General features: G+C 55.8%; 1 protein-coding gene across 1 annotated transcript in view; it reads left to right on the top strand.

Annotated features, from left to right (window-relative positions):
- The first annotated feature begins 2174 nt into the window (after positions 1-2174).
- The window catches only part of ATOH8 (atonal bHLH transcription factor 8), a 34435-nt gene continuing 12869 nt past the window's right edge, over positions 2175-23740 (top strand). The window contains exons 1-2 of the mRNA XM_019020676.4: positions 2175-3395; positions 12427-12618. Coding sequence (XP_018876221.3) covers positions 2619-3395; positions 12427-12618 — 969 coding nt within the window. The 5' untranslated portion in view covers positions 2175-2618. The remainder of the gene's footprint in view (positions 3396-12426; positions 12619-23740) is intronic.

The raw sequence follows: 23740 nt of genomic DNA, 5'->3' as shown, positions 1-23740 counted from the left end.
GAGCAGCCCTGGAGAAGGAGTGTCACTTTTCCTCCATCTCTGCCACTGACTGGCTGGATGCACAGGAGGATTGGGTCTCCAGACAGGACTGTAAAGGGCACGAGGGCTGCTTGTCCTTATCAGAGGTTTCCTGAGCACCAGCCCTTAGAGACAGGGAGGAAGGCAAGAGTGCGCCTTTGAGGAACACACAAGCCCAGGAGTTCCAACAGGGCTGCAGTGGAGGCTAAGTTGCAGCAGGACTTTTGAACAAGCATGCACAGAGGCCAGCAAGAGCAATTGGAGGCTGTGGTGAGCAGGGAAGGTTCGCAGGAGGAGGGGGACCGGAGCTGGTCATCGAAAGGTGAAGAAGAGTGTGCGTTGCAAAGGGGAGCCGCAGGAGACCTGGGAGCAAAGGCCAGAACTTTAGGGTTCAAGGCTGAGCAGGGAAACGACAGGAGAATGAGGGCTCCTCTTTGGCAGCACACCCTTGGTCTCCAGGACAGAGATAAGGTGCAGGAATATGCAGGTGTCCAGGGAAGAGGGTGTCTCTGGGAGCACATGCTTTATGATGCTGGCACCCACCTTGGTGGCAAAATGAGATTTTGCATTTACTATATTCAGAAAACTGCGTGCCTCAGTGTGTGTGTGTGTGTGTGTGTCTATGTTTGAAGTCTTATGTCAAAGTCCTTTGACATCCATCTCTTTGTCCTTTCCCAGCTACCCTGAGAAGGTTGGCTGGAAATATCCTCAAAGATAGAAAAGAGTGCCGGTGGGAGGAAACGTCTTGCTCATGGTCATGGGGCTCCATTGTTGACAAGCCAAGGCTCAACCAGGGCTGCTGGCCGCAGCTCCATGCTCCTGCCCCCGAAGCTATGCCCAGATCCCCATCCCACCTCCCAGCACCCTGCGTGCCATCTGCCTCCTCCACCCCTAGGCATTCTCCCATGGAGGAGAGAAGCACTCCACTCTGTGTGAGCCCTTGTGTTTTCATCAGAGTTCAAGGCCAGGGTCAAGGGTCCATCTTCTCCCAAACCACCTTGCTGGCTTTTAGTGTCCACCTTCCTTAAGGAGTAACAGTCACAGAGAAGGGACCAGCAAGGAGTGAAGCCCTGTTCTGAGCCTCGGAAGGGAGCGGCTGGGAGGTAGTCCTCTGGCAAGGACATCTGAGGGCCTACTAGTTTGACCCCTTCTTTCCAGAATCTCCAGTGGAATGGCACTGATGACTGAGGGTCTGGGGGGTCTACCTCTGCCCTTTGCCAATAACCGTGGGCACCTGCAAAGCTCTCACCTGGTGCCAGGCACTGCTCTGAGTGCCTTGCGCATACACGCTTTTCACACCGCCTGGGGAGGAAGGTACGATTATGACCCTCGTTTTACAGGTGAGGAAAGGGAGGCACAGAGAGGTTAAGTGACTTTCCCAAGGTCATTCAGTGAGTGGCAGAGCTGGGGTTTGAGCCCAGGAAATCTGCCTCAAGTAGCTGTTTTGCCTCAATAAATAATAATAACAACAACCACAGCTACCATTTGACGACCCCTTCCTATGTGCCTAGTGCTTTAATTCCTCAGAGCAATGCTGTGACTTAGCCGTTGTTCTCCGAATTTCTCATTTCATAGATGAGTAAATCCCGGTTTAGCAGGGCGCCTGGAGTGAGGTGACTGCGGAGGCTCGCAGACGTTAGGTCTGCCTAAATCCGAAGCTTCCACCCTCCTCTGCCTCTGTGACTTGCTGCGTGACTTTGGAGCTTTCGGAAACTCAGTTTCCCTGTCTTAAGCCCTCTGCTCCTCTTGCTTTCCCGCTCCAGCAAGTGAGAGTGGACTGGGTTGCCGTGCCGGGCGGGTGTGGGTCGCCGGGCAACTCCGGAGTCTCCCCTTCCCCATCGGCCCCCAGCAGAAGTCCCAGCTCCCGGCGTTTTCTGTCTCGTGGCGAGTTGGGGCGGAGGGAGCGGCGGGAAGGTGCCGGGTGGGCAAGGTCGGAGCTGCGTCACCGAGAGGCCGGCAAGGCCAGGGAGAAAAGGCCCCGCTGTGATTTGGGGAAGGGCCGGGGGGCCCATAAGTCACGTGCTCGGGGCGGTTGTGCAGGAGCGGACTGTCCTCTGGGAACATAGAAGCGCCCCCGACTAGAGTAGGGGCGGGGAGGGAGCGCCGGAGGAGGCAGGTTCTGGGCCAAGGGGATGGGGGTGGGGGGGAGGTAGGGAGCCCGCGGACAAAGGAGGCGGCGGGCGGCCCAGCTGTTTTGAAAAATGCTTCCTGTTTCTTTAAAGGCGCTCGCGGCTCGGGCGGCCGGGGCTGGGCAGGCGGTGGCGGCGGGAGCTGCCTCCTCTCCGGGCGGCGGCGCTGACTGATCTCGCGAACTGGGCTTCTGTGTAAACTGAGGCTAAACAAACACAGATGGAGCGCAGCGGGCGTTCTCCAGAAATGCTGGCAAGGAGGCAGCGACTTCAGATGACACTCTGAGCGCTCCGGGAACGGACAGCCCGGCGGCTTCCCGAAGCCGGCGGCGCAGCTGCCCCGGGCGAGGGGGAGAAAGGCAGAGAGGGAGGGGGAGGGCGGGCGAAGGGGGAGAGCCAGAGACTCCTCGGCGCTGAGCGCGGCGGCGGCCCGGGCAGCCCCACGCCCCTGCCTCGCGCGCCGCCCGCGCCATGAAGCACATCCCGGTCCTCGAGGACGGGCCGTGGAAGACCGTGTGCGTGAAGGAGCTGAACGGCCTCAAGAAGCTCAAGCGGAAAGGCAAGGAGCCGGCGCGGCGCGCGAACGGCTATAAAACTTTCCGACTGGACTTGGAAGCGCCCGAGCCCCGCGCCGTAGCCACCAACGGGCTGCGGGACAGGACCCATCGGCTGCAGCCGGTCCCGGTCCCGGTGCCGGTGCCAGTCCCAGTGGCGCCGGCCGTTCCCCCAAGAGTGGGCACGGACACAGCCGGGGAGCGCGGGGGCTCCCGGACGCCCGAGGTCTCCGATGCGCGGAAACGCGGCTTCGCCCTAGGCGCAGTGGGGCCAGGACTCCCCACGCCGCCGCCGCCGCCGCCGCCGCCGCCTCCTGCGCCCCAGAGCCAGGCACCTGGGGGCCCAGAGACACAGCCTTTCCGGGAGCCAGGTCTACGTCCTCGCATCTTGCTGTGCGCACCGCCCGCGCGCCCCGCGGCGTCAGCACCCCCAGCACCGCCAGCGCCCCCGGAGTCCACTGTGCGCCCTGCGCCCCCAACGCGCCCCGGGGAAAGTTCCTACTCGTCAATTTCACACGTAATTTACAATAACCACCCGGATTCCTCCGCGTCGCCTAGGAAACGACCGGGCGAAGCGACTGCCGCCTCCTCCGAGATCAAAGCCCTGCAGCAGACCCGGAGGCTCCTGGCGAACGCCAGGGAGCGGACGCGGGTGCACACCATCAGCGCAGCCTTCGAGGCGCTCAGGAAGCAGGTACCCGCTCTCCGCCGCACGCCCTCACTGCGCCGGGGGACAACTGCGGGAATGGGTGGGCGAGTGGCCGGGGCGGGATAGAGGTGTGTTTAAGGGGCAAGCTGCCCCGCCCGGTCCGACCCTGGTGCCCAGACAGGTGTGGGCAGTCCTGGGGTATGGATCATAGTTTTCACAGTGACTATAAGAGTTGGTTATCTCTGGCCCGAGCGTCCCCCGCCCTCAACCCCCGCCTCGGGGGTAACGCTGTCTGCGCTTCTGACTTCAGCCTCCATAGTTCACTTTTATGGCAGCGAGTATTTGCCTGCCGGAGTCCCCTGGGCGCGGTGCGGAGTGGAGAGGGGAAATGTAGGAATCTATCAGGGGAGGAAGTGGGGAGCCTTCTCCAGTTGGTGGTGGCAAGGTCCGGAACGCTGCAGTGGGACAGTCCGGGGGAACTTGTCAGCCCCTCTTCAAGCCCCAGCGGTGATGCCCCGAACGCTCAGGTTGCTTCCGGGCTATGCACTCCTTGCCCTGACATCCTCAAGAACCCGCGCTACAAGCCTGTGCCCTCTCCCCAGGGGTGGGCTCAGGAATGGGCTGGTGGGAGTCTTTCTAGCAGATCCCTTCCTTTCACCCGTGGTGAAGCAGGCAGCTCTGCCGAGGGGACTGCCTAGGTTGGGGATTCCCTCTGGAGCATCTTCAGAGCCTAGTTCTGGGGTGGGTCCGGGACTTTTTAGTTTGGGGCTGGTGCGGGCTGTCCTCACCAGACAGTGCCCCTGCGCAGGTAGTGGAAGAATACTTAACCCAAGAATTATCCGTGGTGGGGCGGGACAGTCGCTTGGGCTTCTAGGCTTCTTATTTTCCTGGCGAGAAGGAGCTCTAGGAAGGAGGTGGTGAGTTCTCTCCCACCCCCACACAGGGCGTGGGGAAGGGTTAGGGTAGATGTGGCTGGTTTGAAGGGTGTTTTCTTTTTCTTTTTATTTGCATACTCTGCAGCTGACTTGCTGTGTGACTCCAGGAATGTTGCTCAACTTCTCTGGGGTTTATCCAGCAACAAAACATTTCAGAAACCATGATCTTCTTTTTGGATCACTCTCCTCTTCCCGCTGGGGGTTGGGGTGGGGTGGGGCAGTAGTGCCTGTGTCCATCCATGGAAAGGAAATTGAATCCTTGGAGGAAAGAGGCCCTATGACTTTTGAGCCAAAGTGTCTTGCTTGGGCTTGGGGAAAGTGGTCAGTGAGGTGGGCGACGGGTGGCTGTCACAGACCAGGCTGGGCCTCTGCCCTCAGCCACACCAGCTGGAACCCTGGGCAGTAGGCCCAGTGGAGCAGTCAGTCCCACCCTGAGCCAGCAGCTCTGTGTCTGCATCGCTGGGTAGAGGTGGCAGTGCGTGGGGGATCCTGCAACCCACTCCCCAGGACAGAAGGATAACAGAAGGGCAGAGAGATGCCTGTCCACCTGCCTACCTTGCCACTAGGGAAGCCCCTCCTAGACTGGGGAGGCATGTGCCCAGAGCCTCATAGCTGTTGAGTAGCAGGTCAGGGCTGGCACCTAGGGGCTTTGACTGCAGGTTCTGGGCCCTTGTGCTCCTCTATTACCTCTCTGTATGCTGAGAGAATACTCATCTGAGTGCATTGTTACATCTCATGTGCCCGCTGACTTTTACTTCATTCAACAATCAATTCCATCTCATTTGATCTAAACATAATCCCTGTCAAAATTGGATTAACTCATTTTGTAGTATGGAACACTGAGGCCCAGAGATGGAAGGAGACTTGTCCAAGGTCACCTAGTGGGTTAGGGAAGATAACAGCAGTTTCTGGAATGCCCTCCTGGCCAAATGCTTCCCACAGTGCCATCTGTATCGGCGTCATGTACCACCCCCCCAGCCCCCAGCCTGTGATGTTTGTTAACAATCAAGGCAGGGTGCACACTTGGCAGACCCTTTGAGATGAGATTGTTCATCCTGGTCTCCTTTTACTTCCCCCCTTACCGTGGGCAGTTCTCTATAAAAAGGGTAAATTCAGTGTATCTAAGTAGAAGGCACACCCATGCCCTCTCAGGGAGAGCGTGTGTATGCAATGCAAACACACAGGCAGGTACACACACACATGCTCCTTACACGTGCTCAAGAGCACACACAAATGCATGGTCACAGAAGCACCTGTTCCTGTTTGTTTCCTCCTGCCCTAGCCGTTCTGCCCCTTCCCTAGAAAGGCTGCCAGGCCATAGTGGGCACCTGCCTGTTAGCTGGGAAGGAAAGAAATACAGCCAGGACGTTTCTGGTCATAGAACCAGGGGCCAAGGCCACACCCACCATGTCCTCCTCACCACCATGGCACCCATTCGATAGAGGAAGTCCTGTGTTCTGGAGGAGCCCCTTCCTCCTCTGGGCCTCAGTCTTCTCTGTAAAATATACTCCGCACTCCCTCCCCGAATCCAGACGAGCTGCAGCTCTGGAGCTAGGCTCGGGCCTGACTGAAATGGGTCCTTGGAAATGGCCAAAGGCAGATCAGCTCTGCCTGAAATGGGGCCTTGGCCAGTGTGGCACTGAGATGGGTTCTGGGATTGTGGCTCTGGCCTCGGGCTTCATTCTCCTGAGCAGCTTCCTGGTACCATGAAAGAAGCACTGATCTGGGAAACTGGAGGCCAGGCATTGAGTTGTTCCTCCCCTGCATGGCTTCTGTGTGGCTGTGGACAAGTCACTGACCCTTTCTGGGCCTCAGTTGCTGAAGTTGTAAAATTTGCTGACCTCATTGCTGACCTCATCCAGTGTTGAGAAGAGAAAGTGAGGAAAGGTAGGAGGCCTATAAGAGCAGTGAACATTTCTTTCATTTCATTTCATTTTTTTTTTTTTTTTTGAGACAGAGTCTCTTTCTGTTGCCCAGGCTGGAGTACAGTGGTGTGATCTCAGCTCACTGCAAACTCCACCTCCCAGGTTCAAGTGATTCTTCTGCCTCAGCCTCCCGAGTAGCTGGGATTACAGGTGTGCGCCACCACACCTGGGTAATTTTTTGTATTTTAGTAGGGATGGGGGTTTCACCATGTTGCCCAGGCTGGCCTCGAACTCCTGAGCTGAGGTGATCCACCCACCTCTGTCTCCCAAAGTGCTAGGATTACAGGCATGAGCCACTGTACACAGCCAGAGCAGTGAACATTTCTTAAGCATCTCCAAGGTCCTCAGGGCTGGGCAAGGCTCTCGACAGATGAAGCAATAAGAATTCTTTAATTGTTTTAATAACTGTCACAGAAATTAGCATTCATCACGTGCTTACTTTGTGCCAGGCATGGTGCTAAGCTTGTTATGTGTATTAGTTCATTTAATGAAATATATATTATCGCACCCCCTGCCCTGTTTCACAGATGGTGACACTGAGTTTCAGAGAGCTTATGTAAGTTGTCCCGGTCTTTTGCCACTGCACGTGGCCTTGTGGGTTTTGTGCTACATGCTACCTTGGCATGCCGTTTGCCAGCCTCCAGGGTGGTGGTGCCTCGTGGTCATGTACAGTGGCAGCCTGCGTAGCTGTGTGCCGCTGTTGCTGCGGAGCTTGGGTTGGACTCCCAGGGCCCAGACTCCTAACAGCTCTGCTCCTCAGCCTGTCTAATGTCCTGGAGCCATCTACCCTCAGCATGAGGACGCCAGACAGACAGGCTCCCATTGTGTCATAATCCACTGTCCTCTCAACCAGGAAGGGAGCAGGGAGGGTGGCTGCAGGGCCGCAGGTGGGGAGGTGCAGGTGGGAGAGAGGCCCTCTGGTCTGGTCTGGGCTGGGTGGTGCAGGGCAGATGGTCAGGCCCCAGCACATGCTACCAGCGCAGCTGCACCAGAGCCCTCCCTACTGCCTCATGTGAAGGCCATGTGTGCACAGCTGGCCTGGCCTGGGAGTGGGGCTGCTCCCTGCCAGGTGGGAGGGGTCAAAGGGAAAGGCTGGCCTTGAGGGGTGGTGAGGGAAGGGGCCAGAGTGGCAGGACCTTCTGTCTCACAAGCTGTGCCCACCCTTGGGGCATGTGGTGTGCGTGTGGATTTCCTCTCTCCCTTCAGGGCCCCTCAGGGTTGATGGAGGATGGCAGCAATGGAAGACAGTGCGGGGCCCCGGCTTCTGCCGTAGTCCTCTCCACGGAGGACATGCCAAGCAGCTGGGGCCCGGGCTACCTCCCCTGCTGCCCCTGGAGCTTCCCAGGGGGTCTTCATCGAGTGAACTCAGGGTGGCCCTGGAGGTGGCGTGGGAATGGTGCCCTCAGCACCTCCCTCACTCTGAAACCCCACAGGGTGCAAGGAGGGCATAGGGAGTGCAAAGCAGCCTGTACACCATCCTCTCGGGCAACGAGGGACAGGCCTGCTTGCACTGGGGGCTCCATGCAGGTAGGTAAGGGTGACAGAGGCCTTCCTCCTGTTCCATCATGTCCAAAGTCACCAGGGTGGCTGCCGTGGAGCCTCACTGCACTGAGTGAGGCCTTACCTGAGCCTGCTGTGGGATGTCCGTAGTGCTGTCTTCCCATTTTACAGATGAGGACACTTACAGAGAGGTGACGCAGATTGCTCAAGCCCACAGAGTGACCAGGATCTGTACTGAGGCCTGTCTGGCCCTGGGGCTATAGCTCTTAACCACCAAGACCCAGGTTCTCAGGGTCCAGCCTGGTGGCAGTGCAGGAGGCTGGGATTTTAAAGAACCTATTTAGATAGACTTTGGGAAGGACATTGAACAGCTCTGGGTAGAGTGGATTCACGTCGGGAGTCCAGCACTCACTGACACGAGACGATCAGATGACAATTTCAGTGGAATCCGGTGCTCATCTGTGTCTAGTGGATGTGGTGCTGTTGGAGCTCTACGGGCCCAGGAGTCTTGGTGGGCTTCCAGGAGGGCATCTTGGGCTGGGTCTGCAGGGTGGGCAGGAGTTGGCACAGAAGCAGGAGCATGGAGGGCTTTGAGGCCTTTCTTGCATTCTCTGGTGGGTTCTCAGAGTTGTTTCTTTAGGAAGTTTTCCCACATTTGCCCCTGCGATCTCATTCTGAGGTAGCAGGTGTTCTAATGCCCATTTTACTGGTGAGGAAACTGAGGTCCTGTAAGCTTATGGACCTGCCTAAGGTCACATGGCTGGCCAGGAGTGGAGCCAGGCCCTCTGGCTCCCAGGCCAGTGCTCTTCATGTTTTTTCATGCTTGCTGGAACTGGGTCCAGCTTAGGGTGGGTGGGGTGGAATGTTTTGGGGGCATATGGGACCTCGCGAAAATGCCAAAGTCCGTTCCTCCAAAGTTTAAAAATCCTTGTGGGATGAGCACAAGGCAGATCCTTTTACTTTTCTGGAAGTTGGGCAGTCTGTCGGGAGTGGGAGCCAGGTAATTCTGCCTCCTCCTTTGGCCCGTGTCCTCTGACCAGGGTGAGCCAACAATGGCTGTGGGGGACTCTGTAGGCGATGCGGGTGGGTGGGCTCTAGGCCTTGCTGTGGATACTCTAAGAGGGATCTCATGGCATCATCAGCCCAGAACTCTCCATCCCCAGCTCAGGAGGATGGACTGCCTACCTCCTCACCTTAAACTATAGACACTTATTCAGATCCCCAAGCAGTTCATGCTGGAAAGAGCCCAGCTAAGCCACGAGTTCAAAACCCAGCTCTTCACTCACCAGTTGGGAGATCCAGGAAATTCCTACATGCCTGAGAATCACATGCTTTTCTGTAAAGTGGAAGTGACCATTTCTACCTCATTGGGCCACTTAAAAGATGAATACAGACATTGTATTTGAAACATCCACCCTCTGCCTGGCCTTATAGATCGTAATAACTGCAAGGTGGCCTGGGCCCAACAGTCACGGAGAATCTGTGCCGCTCAGACTCCGGTGGAAGCTGCTTGATGTAGTCCTTGAAGCTCTGTGAGCTGCCCAGGCATTGCTACTCCGACTTTCCAGATGAGGAAACGGAGGCTCTGAGGAGTGAAGGCACTTCCCAAAGTCACACCGCTTGTAAGTGCCTGGAATTCAGACCAGCTCTTTCCACCATACTTCGACATCCTAGAACCAGAATGGGTGCTAAATTCTCACTTTGCAGTGGCAGCCCAGGCTGGGGTGCCTCTGAGCTGGGCTGTTGGGGGCTGAGGGGCTGCATCCGGGGGCATGGGCACCAGGAGGATCTGGAATTGGCCAGGTGGTAAGGAGCTGCCTCTAGGGGTCGGGGAGAAGGAGAGGGGAGCAACCTGAAAGATGCCTTTGGTGTCCCTTATGTGGCTACCTCTGGTGTGGTGGTGGGAGCTGGGAGAGCCAAGTGGCTATGTGCCTGGTGTCAGTCAGATGAGTTTCAGGCTCCAACCAGGTCTTAGCTGAGTGATCTGGGGCCCAATATGTCACCTCTCTGTTTTTGTGTGTACAGATGGTGGGGAAGGTTTTAAATGGGCTAATACTACCTGTAAATAGCTACCACAGTGTCAGATATACAGGAGCTCAATGGATGGGTTTCTTCTTGTTAGATCTGGAGCTTGATAGAAACAATAGGGCAAGGTGACGTATCTAGGACAGAACTGGCCCAGAACCTGGCATGGGGGCCTCTAGATTGGCCTTGGCCTCAGCTGTCACTTTGTGGTCCTATAGTGACCCTGGATCACAGTGTACAGATCCCTTCCAAAATCCCTGCTCCCTCCTGGAAGCCCAGCTGTTACGGGCCATGGGCTGAAAGAGCTGGGTCTTTAAGGGAAACTCCTGGTGTGGCCTCTGTGTGAAAACAGTGCTGAGGGCTGTGTCACAGAGCTGCACCCAGTCCCCAGAGTCTCCCTCAGGCTGCCACACCCTCCCTGGGGTGAAGAGGAGGCAGAAGTGCTGGCTGGCCCCTGAGACCCCCTTCCCTGCCCCAGGACTACCAGACCTTGTTTATTTGTTCAGGTTGATAAAGCAGGATTCCCTGGACTCTGGCTGGGAACGAGCAAAGTGCATTGTTCTGCCAGCATTTCTGGGATGGGTTTGGAGCTGCAGCCAGGGCTGGGAGTGGGAGATGGGGTGAGGGATGGAAATGCATGGGAGCTGGCTTTCTCTGTTGCCTTCTTCTCCCTCTCTGGGTTTCCTAGTCTCAGCACCCCCAGAGGGTGGAGGGTAGGGCAGGCACGTGTCCTGGCTCCAGACCTCTGGCTTCTCACTTCCTCTGGAGCCCCTCTTTGAGGACCTTCTGCAAGACCAACCATAATGCTTTCACAGACCTCTATCAGGCCTTACTCAATGCAATGCACACATCATCTCATTTAATCCTTACCTCCTTGTGAGATCAGTCCTGTTCCCGATATGACAAGGAAACCGAGGCTCAGAAAGATTCTGTCTCTTGCCCAGAGCATTACAGCTAGACAAAGCTAGAGCCAGGAGTTGAACCCACATGACAAAAAGATACGCTTAGCTTTATGCCAGATAGCTTCATCTTCATCATCAGAGAGAGGAAAGGTGTTTGAGCCCAGTTCAAAATATTCTAGAGTGAAGATCCAGAGGGAGAGATCATTCATTTGTTCACTCATTGCCTTAATCAACAAACCCTTTTGAGGGCCTGTTATGGGCAGGACCTGTGCTAGGCACTGCAGACATAGGCCTTCCCCCCACAGTTCATAGGGAGACTGAGCACTAAAGGGCCACAGTATGGGCAGTTAAGGACAGACGGGGTGCTATTAGGGCCCTATTAAGGGCAAGCTGTCCCTCCTGGTGTAGGGTAGGGGAGGTCAGGGAAAGTTCTTGGACACAGTGAGGTTTAAAGTGAGATCAAAGTGGGCGATGTGTTTAGGGTCCCCAGTCTGGGGTGACTGCCTTGTTCATGCTTTTTCTCCATGCTCTGGAATAGGGATTTCCATCCTTGGCACTATCGACATTTGGGGGCAGGTAGTTCTCTGTTGTGGGGGCACTGTAGGATCCTGTGCTCTGTAGGATGTTTAGCTACATTCCCACCTCCGTCCCTGCAATGCCCCCACTCCCCTGTCCCTAGGGGACAAAATCATCCCTGGTTGAGGATCACTGGCCTGAAAGAATGCCTGGCATATGGTGGGCGCTCACTAAATACTTGTGTGGATGCATCGTGCCGTCCCACCCCCTGTGGGATACGAGTTCATCAATGATATGGATGCCACGTGTAGATCCTCAAGAGCCATAGCGAGGAGAAAACCAGGAGCCATCGTTGCTGGATTGTTAGCCCTTTAGGTGAACAGTACATTATAGGAACAGTGGGGTCTATTAGCACCTATCAGGTTGATTTTGTGGAGCTATTTCCAGGTTCCAAGACAGAACTCTGTTCAAGTGTACCACAGTCTTTGGAACTTTTTGCTCATGCAGCACAAATATTGGTGGAGAGAGATATTAAAAATTAAAGGCTCCATCTTTCACCCCATACAAATCCCTGTGCAATTAGTGAGGAGCTAGTTGGTGATGAATCATTGACAAATGTGTCAAGTTTGTTCAGTGCCGTGTGTATTACGCCACTGTTGTCTGCCCAGCAGCACCCCAAGTCCTGAGGGCACAGAGTAAAAGATTTTTAAAAAATGAAAACCAGCAATGTTTGTGTCTTTCCAGCTGAGCACTGACACTTTCCTTCCTGTATGTCCCCAGAGTCCCAGGTGTGACATTATAACCTCACTCGAGTGTAAGTTCTCTGAAGTAGGAATCAAGTCATTCATTGTTGCACTCCCCAAGTGCCCAGCAAAACAAGTGTTGCTGAATGAATGAATGAATGGAACATCAGAGCTGAAAATAAAAAATGCCTCTCAGGAATCTCAGAGAGATTCCTGCTCAAGAGGGTGGAGGACAGAGCTCTGTAGTGGTCGTGGAAATTCACTGAGCTTAGATTCAGACTGACTGGATGGTGGGCATAAGCCAAACCTGTTTCTTCCCCTGCAAAGTGGGAATGTGGGTATATCTCAGAGCAGATGAGCTGACGTGTGTGTGTGTGTGTGTGTGTGTGTGTTTGTGTAAACAGCAGGTGCGTAGAGCAGATCATAAGATTAGGTGGAGGGCTCAGATATACCATAGACAGGCCATCTCCCATGCCTGCCAGGCTGGGCACTGCGCCCCTGCAGCCCCTCCTGACGCCTTCTCCCCTCAGGTGCCGTGCTACTCGTATGGGCAGAAGCTGTCCAAACTGGCCATCCTGAGGATCGCCTGTAACTACATCCTGTCCCTGGCGCGGCTGGCTGACCTCGACTACAGTGCCGACCACAGCAACCTCAGCTTCTCCGAGTGTGTGCAGCGCTGCACCCGCACCCTGCAGGCCGAGGGACGTGCCAAGAAGCGCAAGGTATGCACCAGCTGGGTGGGCGGTAGCTTCTGGGGAGCATAGGGGAGGCAGGGACAGGAACCTGGGGGTGCCCTGCCTATGCCCAGAATTCTGAAGGGGCCAGAGAGATCAGCTCTTGGAGGTTTGCTGGGAGTTGCCTCAGCTTCAGTGCTCCTCAAATCCCTGGGATTATAGGTGTGTCTCTACTTCTGGTAACCGGCTGCTGGGTGACCTCGAACAGTCACCCAGGGTCTCTGGGCCCCGGTTTGCTCCTCATTTAAATGAAGAGGACCATTTATCTCTAAAGCCCCTTCCTGGCCTTAGGTGCTCTGGTGCTGAATTCCTTGGGTGGCCTCTGATAGATGTCATACCAGGACAAGATTCCCCTGAGCAGGGTGACAGCCCAGGAGAGCCCTTTGGCAGGTTTTGGGAGGGTGACTAGGCCTGTGGGTTATCTGAGGCTATGCATTAAGGGCGGTGATGGTCATTCATTCATTCATTCTGGAGAGACTGATGAAGCTCCAACGATGTGCCGAGCACACTGGGCAGGGGTATAAAGATGACAAACATATGGTCCTGGTCCCCATGCAGCTCACAGGAGGGTCAGGGAGACCCTCTTGTAAGTAGATGAGGGCAGGAGCCCTGTGCTAGGGGCAGTGGAAGGCCAGATAGAAGAGAGACAGATTCACTCCCTGCCCACGGGAGTTTGAAAGGGCATCTTAGTGTAAGTGGTGTTTAAGCTGGGACCAGCAGGACAACCAGGTCACCAGGCAGATGAAGGAGGGAACAGCATCTGAGGCAGAGGGAACAGCTTTTACGAAGCCTGATGTGGCTGGGGAGATGCATGCAGGGGGAAAGGTGTTGGGCACAGCTACAGGTCCCCAGGTGGCCAAAGCTCTGGGCATTCCCAGTCAGGGGTCAGTGCTGAGCAAGGCTTAGTGCAGCCCTCCGGATCTCTGTTACCACGTGGCTTCAGGGAGAGCAACAGAGAGTGGGATCCAGTCTACATCTGTGAGGCAAGAGGCCTGTCCCTGCCTAGGGCAGGGGGCGGACCCTGTCATCCTCCATCCATTCTTTCCGCTGCCTCCTTCCTTCCTGGCCTGCCCCTCCCCCATCCCTGACATTCCTCTCCAGACCCCTTTCCAGCAGGCCCCTCTGTGGGTTCTCCGGGTTTCCCGGAGGTCCCTCACGGACTCCAGACTCATGCCAGGGAGGGTCACGACACCTCCTCAGGGCTCCCCGCTGCCGCTGCCACGGTAACTGCACGTTGCATTCCTGGGAGTGCTTTAATGTGGACCAATTAGACAAAATCCTCATCAAGTGGGTGAGAGAGGAAGCGCCACTGGTGGCTCTGGGCAGCTTTCCTCTGGAAAGTGACACTGGTAAATTAGGGCGTGATTGATGGCTCCCGCGGTGCTCGGTGACAAAGGAGGTTTGTAAACTCTCGGTGAACTTCCCCTGGCATTCAGGCGGTCCAGAGGTGTAGATGGGCAGAGTGGGCAGGCGCCCCGTCACCATCTCAGCCCCTCACTGCCCTACCCCCGCACCCTCCTCTTCACCCAGGGAAGGCAGAAGCCAGCGTGGAGGTCCCGCCTTCCCGGGTTCTTTGAATGGAGCAGGGTCTTGGGCTGGGAGGAGGCTGGACACCTGGCTGGTGAGGAAAGAGGGACAAGTTGGGTGGAGAGGCCCGACAGAGCCGAGCTTTTGGCTTCCCCTGAAATCACCTCAAATCTAACACATCTTAGACACCCTCTGGGCCTGGTCCAACTTCCCCATTGTGGAGAGTCTGGGACTTTACCTGAGGCTACAGATTGTGGTTAAGAGCATCGCACAGCCCTGAGTTCAAGCCCTGGCTCACCACTCACCAGCTGTGTTATCCTGCACCCATTGCTTAGCCTCCTCCGCCTCAGTTTTCTTGTTGATAAGTGGGGACGGTGGAAATACTCACTCATGGGCCACCGTGAAGATGAAAGGAGTTACTGCAGGAGAGCGTGTGGTGTCTGCATGGTCGCCGTCCTCAGGGTAATGATAATGAGCCCCTAAAATGCTTGAGCTGTGAACTTGAGGCTTATCCTATGGGGCTTACTTATGTGGTGAAATTGCCCTGGAGAGGGATTTTGGGGGTCGGAGATGGAAGTTCCAGGGTAGGAACTCGTCTGTTTCCTCTCCACCCTCCCTCCCCCACACCCAGCCCGGGCCTGAGGGCACTTCCTGCCTCCTGCCCTCCATCTTTCCCAGCTGGGTGAGGAGGTCACCCAGCTGGGACTCTGGGAGGTGGGGTCTGTATGTTTTTGCCCTAATGACCTTCATGGTCTCGCAGACTCACATCATATGTGTGGTGACACATTTCTCATATGAAACCACTCAGGAAGCCCTGGCTGGCCCTGCGTCTCCCCGTGGGGGCCGGTGTTCATAATTCCAGCCCTTCCCATACTAGCCCCTTCCATAGTTTTATCTGGACAACCAGGATTTGACCCGGCAGCCTTTGCAAGTGTGGGCATCTCAAGCAGCCAGATTCCTTTCCAGCTCAGGACCCCTGGAGTCGCTGGAGCCTTCGAGCTCCGAGGCGGCCCTTCCAGGCAGGCCCCTGTGTCCCGCTTCTGGGCACCTATGCTTTTGCGGTCATAATTGCTAGCTGTCACCCTCCATCTGTCTGTCTACCTGTCTTTCTCTCTGAGTCTGGCTCACACTGTTCCCCTCTTTATCCGCTCTCTTGGTGGGGATGTGTGGCCCCACACTGAAGCCCAGCATAGCTGGCCTTAGCTGGTCCCCTCGGCAGATGTCCTGCCCCAGAGTGGACTCATGGGCCCTGACACCGAAGGGGCCTGAAGCCCCAGGGGAGGGTACTTCCCTGCCTCCTGGGGCCCCTTGTCCTTCCCTTTTTTTGGGGGGCTTGAGATGGCATTTGAATGAGGAGCCCATCTTTAGATGTGTCCTGGCTTTCGAGTTGCAATTGGAACCTCACCGGTTTTATTTTCTTCCTTTTGTGGCCTCCCAGCCTGGGACTCCTGAGGCCCCACCTCCATTTACAGAGATTCTGTTTGGGGAATCAACCCCCAGGACAATTGAACCAACAAATATTCTTTCCTCATGTCTAGGATTATTTCTGTGAAAAGACTTGCAAAGGTCTACCAGTAGATTGCACCTGGTTATGAGTTTTTGGGAAGAGGTGACTGAGAGCACGCACTGCTCACAGCGCTCAGTCCTGCCACACCACAGCCTGGGAGCCAGGCAGGGGCCAGGGGAAGCCCAGGAACTTGTAACAGGTGCTGGGAGGAAGAGCCCTTCTTCCCTACCCTTCACCCTCTTCAGCAGGTGTCTACCCCCCCTCAACAGGACATGTGACTACTGTAGGGGTCCCCAAGCAAGAGATGGGAATCTCAAAGTGCTTCTTGGTATTCCCTCTTCCCCTCCCCTCCCCTCTCCTTCCCTCCCCTGCCCTCCCCTCACTTCATCCCTCCCTCCCTCCCTCCCCCTCCCCCCTCCCCTCCCCTCCCCTCTCCTCCCCTCCCCTCCACTCCCCTCCCCTCCCCTTCCCTTCCATGAACAGCTATTGAGTACCCTCTATGTACCTGACACAGTGCAGGTACAAAATAATTTACCACATAGTCCCCACCATCATGCAGCGACTGAACACTTCTTGGTCTAGAGGATTTGGGAACCAGGACTGGTTAGGGTGAGAAAAAGGAAAAAGCAAACCAAAGAATTTCTGCTTCTAACAGAAATTTCTAGCCATCAGGGGCCATCAGGAAGCTGTGGACTGTGGAGGGGACCCAGGAGGGCTGGAGAGATTGCCCAGAGTCCTGCAGGGGCACAGGAGGGCAGGAGAGGGGTGAGAACTAGAGCCTTCCATCCAGACCTGCTTTGCCCTGTCTGGGTCAGGAGGTGGGTTCATGGGTTGGAGTCCCCACCACACAGGGTCTGGATTAGCACGCAGTCCCTGGGCCACCACCCTGGGGCTTGCCTCTTGGTGTCACCTTGGAGATGGCCCTGGGACAGGAGCGTGGGCCCAGTTTGAGTCTGAATGATATTACGAGTGTGTAGTTTCTCTGTGGGGCCCCTCCACCTGACTTCAGGCCACTGTCCCTCTCATGACCACTCAGGGTTGCTGGAGTCCCTTGCTGTTCCTCTCTGGAAAATGAGATGACCACCTAAGGCCTACTTGCTTCCCAGCCCTTCCTACCCCAATGAGCCACGCTTGCCGCTCCATGTGTCTGTGGCTGTGGAAGCCTGCCTGGTAAAGGAATTCCTGACAAGGTGCATGGTGGCCCATAGCTTCACAGTCACCCTCCTGGCAACTCAGTTGCATGTTAAAAGCCTTAGGGGTTTAAAGCCTTAGGGTAGAGGACTGCTGACGGGCCTGTCAGGCAGGGTTGCAGAAGCCTGGGAGCAAAAATCTGGACCAAAGGCTGTGAGGCCGCAAGCAGATGCCTGCTGTAGCAGCTGTGATGGCAGTGGTCATCGCTGGTGTGATTGGTGGCCATTTGAACTGTCCCATGCAGGGACTGCTTCCTCAGAGCTAATGTGTCCAAAAGAGGCTGGGCGTCCCTCCTTCAAGATGCCCACTTGGGAGGTTGAGCTCAGTGTCCTCTGAGGTCCCTCGCACCCCGAGGAGCTGCACTGTGGGTCCAGGTCAGCCTTAAGAATGAGATTTAAAGGGCACTCAGCTCCCCCTCCAAGCCCAGGTGCATCCTTCCGCCCATCTCAGCCCTCCTCGGCAGGGGGTGGGGAACCTGCATTCCTTGGCCAGTGAATCCTCCCCTTCTGGGCCTCACAGATCATGACTTTGAGGATTTGGAGCCCCATTTGGAAGCCCCAGTAGTGCAGAGGCCCATGTCAGAGGCCGCCCAGCAGAGAGACGGGCGGGAGGCCTGGAAGGACTCTGGGGAGTTCAGTTCTGACTCCGGCTGCAGCCGGAGATAATGCACGTTAAGCACCTGGCTCTGGGCCACGTTTCCACAGCTCCTGTTTTTAAAGCAGCAACTCCTGGGAGCTTCTGAGGAGGAGGAGGGGAAAGAGGAAGACAAGGAGGAGGCAGAACTGTTCTTCCACACCTGGGCTGGGTGGGCCACCCCCAGATCTATGGAATAGGAAAGCACTGATTTTGCACAAACCAGGGCATTGTCTTCTAATGATTTTAAGCCATCAGGTAGTATAATACTAACTACAACAACAGCTACTCAAATTGATAGCATGTTTTGAGCCCTGGCAATAAATGGCCAGTAAGTTCCTGCCGTCAAGTTGCTCAAAGGCCCTGGTTTTGCATGGGAGACAAGACGGACCAGAAAGTGCTGAGTTGAGGGCTGTACCAGAGGCTTAGCCAGCAAGCTAGACCCCCCCGGGTGGTGTGCCTGCAGCTGTGTGTGCCAGTGCTGGGAAGGCGGGGTCTGCAGGGCTGGGAGGTTTGCTCCTGGCCCTGTGGGTAATCTGAAGCCAGAGGTGGCAATTAAGCCAGTGCAGCTTCATGAGATCTGTGTCCTCCCTCTTTTCCTTGCTGCTTTCTGGGGACAGGAGGCAGGTCCTAGTATGGCCTGGGTCCGCTTTGGAAGAACGTCTCGGGTGCAGACCCCTGTAGCTTCGGTGCCAGGGACAAGATGAAGGCATATTGGATTTTGTCGGGTGAAGGGGGTTTGGTGTGAGCTGAGGGTGTGTAGGAGGGGCCCCCTTCTGTCTGGATAGCTGAGCCCAGGCCTCGGACAGGATCCCTGGGTGCCAGCCCCTTCTGTGGACTGTGGGAGGCGGAGTCTCCAGAGCCGCACCCTGCCTGGATTCAGTTCCACCTATGGCCCCTACGGTGCCCACCAAGGGGCACTGTCCCAGCTTTGTTCCTACCTCCCATGTACATTGTCAGCCCTGCTAAGGCCTTGTCTCTGAAAAGTGAGGAGCTGTCATAAGTGATTCATAAGGCCCTTGCCAAGCCCACCTAAATCCTCTTTCTGCTTTAATGACTGACCCCTGTGTTACTTCTCAGGGCATTTCACAGAGATTTGAAAGTCGCTCCTAGAGACTGTTGGGACCTCAGGGCGGTTTGCCCTGAGAATACTGGCAACATCTGATGTTCAGAGAGCGTGGATCATGTGCCAGGCATGTGCTTGGTGCTTCCCGGGTATCACCTCGTGGGCTCCTCTCACCAACCCTTGAGGTGGGGGACTGGTGTTGCTCTGATGCACAGATGGTGAGTCCGGGACTCCCTGAGCCCAAGGAACTTGCCTGAGATCACCTAACCACTAACAGAGGTGTGTGCCCCCAGCTCCTACCGCTTCCCTGTCCTGCTTCTCACATGGGAGTGGGGTTGAGGGGAGGTTGGTGGCTCGCATCTCCAACCCCCCCCCCGGCCCAGTTATTAAGTTAAATACCATCTGCTTTCAAAGCCCAAGGAGGCCATCTATGCTGGGGAAAAGGCAGGTGGGTGGGAAACCACCATCAAATTCCCAACTAGCCATAAAAATGGATGCAATTTATTTTTTCTGGCATTCCAATTACATAGACGTTTGTCGCCAGCTGTTTGTTCTAACACGGAGTGTTCTCTCAGCTGCCGTTTCTCTTCTCCCATTTGACACTGTTAGGCCACAAGTCTGGCAGGGCCTGGGCTGGAGGGGTCATTGGCTGGGGAGCCTCCCAGGTGAGCTGAGCTGGCTTTCCCTGAACGTGGACCGTGCCTCTGAGGTTCCCCGGGTGGTCTCGAGGCGAGGCGCGGGGAAAGGCTGGGGTGCCGCTTCCTCCCTCTTTTCACACTCTCTGCCCCTTTCCTCCTCCTCTCTCTTTTTCCAAATTGCTCCGAACCCTCAACATGTACTCCCAGGCCCCACCCTTCTCCCCAACACACTGAGAATGAATGAAAACTCAGGATCTCTGACCTAGGGAGAAAAACCAGCTGTTCCTGCTCAGAAAGTCTCAGACGTGGGAAGTCCCCTCTGATGCCCTAACTGACCACCGTGGGGAATGCAGAGAACCCCCTGGAGCACCTCTGAGCCAAGATTCCCCTCTGGAAGCCCCTGTGGAGGCTCAGTGGCTCTCGGGACGCTGGAGAAGGGGTGTCTGTGTAGGGTGGGGGCTAACCCCAGAGAACGCTGTGGTTCTTTCTGGTGCTCTGTAGTGCTATCATTTAAGGCACAGGAACGCACGCTATGGCGGCCCTCAGCAAAACTGTGAAGTAGGCAAAGTGCAGAGCTCTGGGGCTGGAGACCTGGATTTGAGTCCTGGCACTGTCACTTCTCGCTCTGTGGCCTTGGGCATGTTATTTGACCTCTCTGATCCCCAGTCCTCTCATCTGTAAAGTGAAAGCACACAAATCTGCCTTGCTCCCTTGCTGAAAGGATTAAACAAGACCGCATATGAGAAAGGGCTGGTGTTCCCGGTGAGTGCCAGAGAGGAAATCTCATGAATTTATAGCTACAAGGAACCCCAGGAAGGAACAGCTCAGAAAAGGGCAGTGCCAGGGTGGATGAATGACTGACCAGCCAAAAGGCAGATGGGGAAGGACCAACCTTTCTGAGTGAGAGATTCTTTCCCCTCTAGCACTTCAGCTCAAACCCCTGGTCCTGCACCCTTAGCATAGGGTGCAGCCTGCAGCCCATCCAGAAATCCTTGGATGTCAAAGTAGAGGGAGTCATACCAAGAAACATGCATAACATGTGGTCATATAATAATGCTAATCAGCACTGCAGCAGACCACCGCCACCACCAAGCACATCAACCATGTGGTGAGTGCCATTGTGTCCCCTTATGGGCATCCCACTCACATTATCTCTACCCCGTGTTATACTAACCCCAAAGTTGGGACCACTTCCCTCATTGCACAGATGGAAGACTGAGGCCAGGAGAAGGGCGTAACTTGCCTGGGGCCACATGGCCAGGAAGTGGCAGAGCTCAGTTTCCAACCTGTTTTGTCTCTTTGGTTCTGAGTTCTGAGTTCTTCAGTCCTGAGGCCAGCCTGCTGCCTGAAGCTCGCACACTGCCCAGCACAGTGGCCTGTGCCCAGGAGGCCCCCAGCAAGTGCCTGGTGCCGTCCCTTGCCCAGAGCAACAGCTCTTATGTAAGCAGCCCGGCTGCAGCGCAGTGCAGGCTCCATTTAGCTGTGGGGAGCCAAGAGCCCGCTGGTGGTGGCCCTGGTGGTGGCGAGGGGTGGGTTGGGCAGGGAGGTGTCATCAGCTGCGGGCACCCCCAGCTTTGCGCCGCCGGCGAGGACTGACACCAGGTTAAGTCGCCTGGCGGCCTTTGGCTGCAGCTGGGAGCGCGCCTGGTTCCCATTCGGGCGCTGTGGTTTTGATTAGCTGTTCTGCGAGGCGGGCCTGCTGGTGAGTCCATGGGAGCTCCGCTGGAACAGAGGGTCCCCCGCCCGGCCGCCGCGGCCCCCCCTCCTGGCAGCCCCAGACTCCAGATGTTCCGAGCGCTCGCTGGGAAGGCCTGCTGGCGCCACGGAGGGCAGAGGGCAGGGAAAGCACGCGAGCTGGAAGCCCAAGCACTCAGTCACCACAGGCCTTGGCAGCCCGCCCGGCCCTCTGCTGGCACATTCCCCAGCTCTCCCCTGGCCATCTGTTCCCAAAAAACCCTTTCAGAGCCTCATCATCACTCAGGATACAACAGCGCGAGCAGCTGGTTTGGAGGCAGCAGGGAAAACCGTGCAAAAGGTTCTTTGTGAGAGAGGAAACTCGCTTATGAATAACAGGACTGGACGCCGTAAAAGTTGGCGGCTGGAATTCTTGTTTCTCAGGCGCCGCTGTTTTCTCTTGACTTTTTATCTCTGGTTTTTATTTTTTTCCCGTTTTCTTTTAATGTTGTTTCTTCCTCTTCTCACATCAGTTGTGACTTTTCTTCCTCCTCTGCGAGCCCGAAGGCCACCTCATTAGTGCTCCTGACACTGCGGAACTTTTCTTTCTCAAGGCTGTTGTCACTGGGGATGGTTGAAAGTGACTATTTTTCTAAGAAAACAGCTGGAGGGGACATGGGAGCAAGAAGGTGTTTGGGAGGGCATCTCAGTGTTGAGGCTGAAAACAGGCAGCGCCATGGCAGAGTCATTCCGCCGTCACCCTGAATAAACCCCAGGCACACAGACGAGAACAATGTCTCCTCAGAGGGAGGGTCTGGGAGACCGGACACCATGCAGAGACCCCCATCAGCTCATCAGAGAGCTTCACAGAGATGTTCTGGGAGGACGATCACGTTCATAAATACGCCGGTGCCTCGGTTCTGCCGCTGACTGCAGCATGACATGAAGCCTTTTTTAAGAATTGGCTGCTGCCGCCAAAGCCTTCTGGGAGATGTCTGCCTGGAACCTGGGCACCTCCTGGGAGCAGTCACTGGGTGGCCTGTCAGGGGCTGTGGGGTCCTGGGGCAGGGCCGGCAACTGGAAGCCAGCCCTGGGGAGGAAAGGAGAGAAGGGCAAGGCTGGGCTGCTTTCCTCACAGTCCCTGGACCCTGAGGGAGGAGCTGAGTTGGGCCTGGGGCTGCCATGTGTCAGACAGTGGTGATGTGATGGGGGGACACAGGTCAGGGGCAGGGTACTGGGAGTTTCCCCTTTCCTTTCTCAGTTCTTTGCACCCATTTTCCATGGGCTGCCTCCCCAGATCCGGAAGCCCCAGCAGCCCCTCACCCCAGCAGTGGAAAAAGCCCATCATTGACACGGCTGTGGGTGGCCGGCTTTGCAAAAGCCTCACATTTGGGGCTTTGGAGGGCGTTTTGCATTTCATCTTTACACAGGCTCCTGCACCTCATTCCTCTTGCCCTCCTCTCGGCTTTCCTCCCACTTCCAGTTAGAGAGATGGCAGCTCTGGCAGGACCAAATATTGATGTTTATCACAGTTTTAGGGCCATTCGTCTCACCATCTGAAGGGCTCAGCGCAGGCCCACGGGATCCTCTCTCCTTGAGTGACCTCTGGGGGCAGGTATCTGGTTTGGATGCTGGAGCTGGTCCCTACTCTTCCCTTGGGGGCTGTGCGGCCGGGTGCTCAAGTGTTTTAACCTCAGGACCCTGATTAGTTATCATGAAGCTACCCCACCAGCTCCTGGGTCTGTTCACGGATTAGTGGCATAAAGGACATAATATTGTTTTGCAAAATCTGCTCTCCCTCCCGTGTCTCCTGCCCAAGAAGTTGGTCTTCATGGGGCCAAAGGCAAGGAGGACCCGAGGAAGGAAGAGGAACCACTGTCCCCAGCCCCTGGTATGGCATGGAGTCAGCCTAGTGACCAGAAATTGCTTTTGAACTCTGAGGCTTCCAGAGGACAAGAGGAAGAGGAGGACAGGGCTGCCCTGCCCACTGCTCAGCCTTGAGCCCTGCACCTGGCACAGTGCAAGGCCTCAGACAGAGGGTGTCAGCAGGCCCTGGCTCCCCACATCCCATCCTTAAACAGGCCATGCCCTTTCTACCTGCCCCAGCAGACCAGAAAGCAGTTTCCAAGGGAAACAACAAACCTTCCTTGTGCTCCCAGGATAAGTGTTTCTAGAGGGCGAAGTCGGGAGCCATTCTCTCCTTTAACGCCTTGCCACCTCTGCCCAGAATTCACAGCCACCGGCGCCTGTCTTAGCTGCCCTGGCTGTCAGCCCCACCAGAGCCCCTCCTGGCTGCTCTGCTGAAAGCTGGTCAGACTGCCTCACTCCATCCCCTACTTAGCTCCCCTAAGGCCTAGGGGGCTCCCTACAGGCCAAGGGATGAGGCCAGACTCAATAGGACACCTGATGGGCCCCCCAAGTGACCTGGCCCTGGCCGGTCACTCCCTGTGTCCCAATTTACACCCCAGCAGCACAGAACTCCTTGCCCAAAGGGGCTATTTTTGGCCTCTGTGCTCATGCCATCCCTTCTGCCTGGAATGCCCTTCTCTGCTGTCTGTCTGGCTAACTCCTGCTCATTCTGGAAGGCTCAGCTCCTCCTGAAAGCCCTCCCTGACCCCAACCCCAGCTTCTTCCTCAGGGTGTCGTAGCACAGGGATGCTTTTGGTCTAATTCAGGAGAGCATCATGTGATATGCTTTTAAAGTAATGAGTTAAAATATTAGACAATATGAAACTCTATTATGTGATATATTAGATTTCATGTCATTACATTGTATTATATTATATTTTTAGGTGGTATGCTATGTGACATAGGATGCGATGTGATATTACATCCCATGACACTATGTTACACAGTGTTGGATTAAATGCCTGT

Source organism: Gorilla gorilla, chromosome 12 (genome assembly GCF_029281585.2).
Source record: "Gorilla gorilla gorilla isolate KB3781 chromosome 12, NHGRI_mGorGor1-v2.1_pri, whole genome shotgun sequence".
Classification (NCBI taxonomy): domain Eukaryota; kingdom Metazoa; phylum Chordata; class Mammalia; order Primates; family Hominidae; genus Gorilla; species Gorilla gorilla.
Note: the sequence above shows the minus strand (reverse complement) of the source record. Positions and strands in the feature narration are given on the sequence as shown.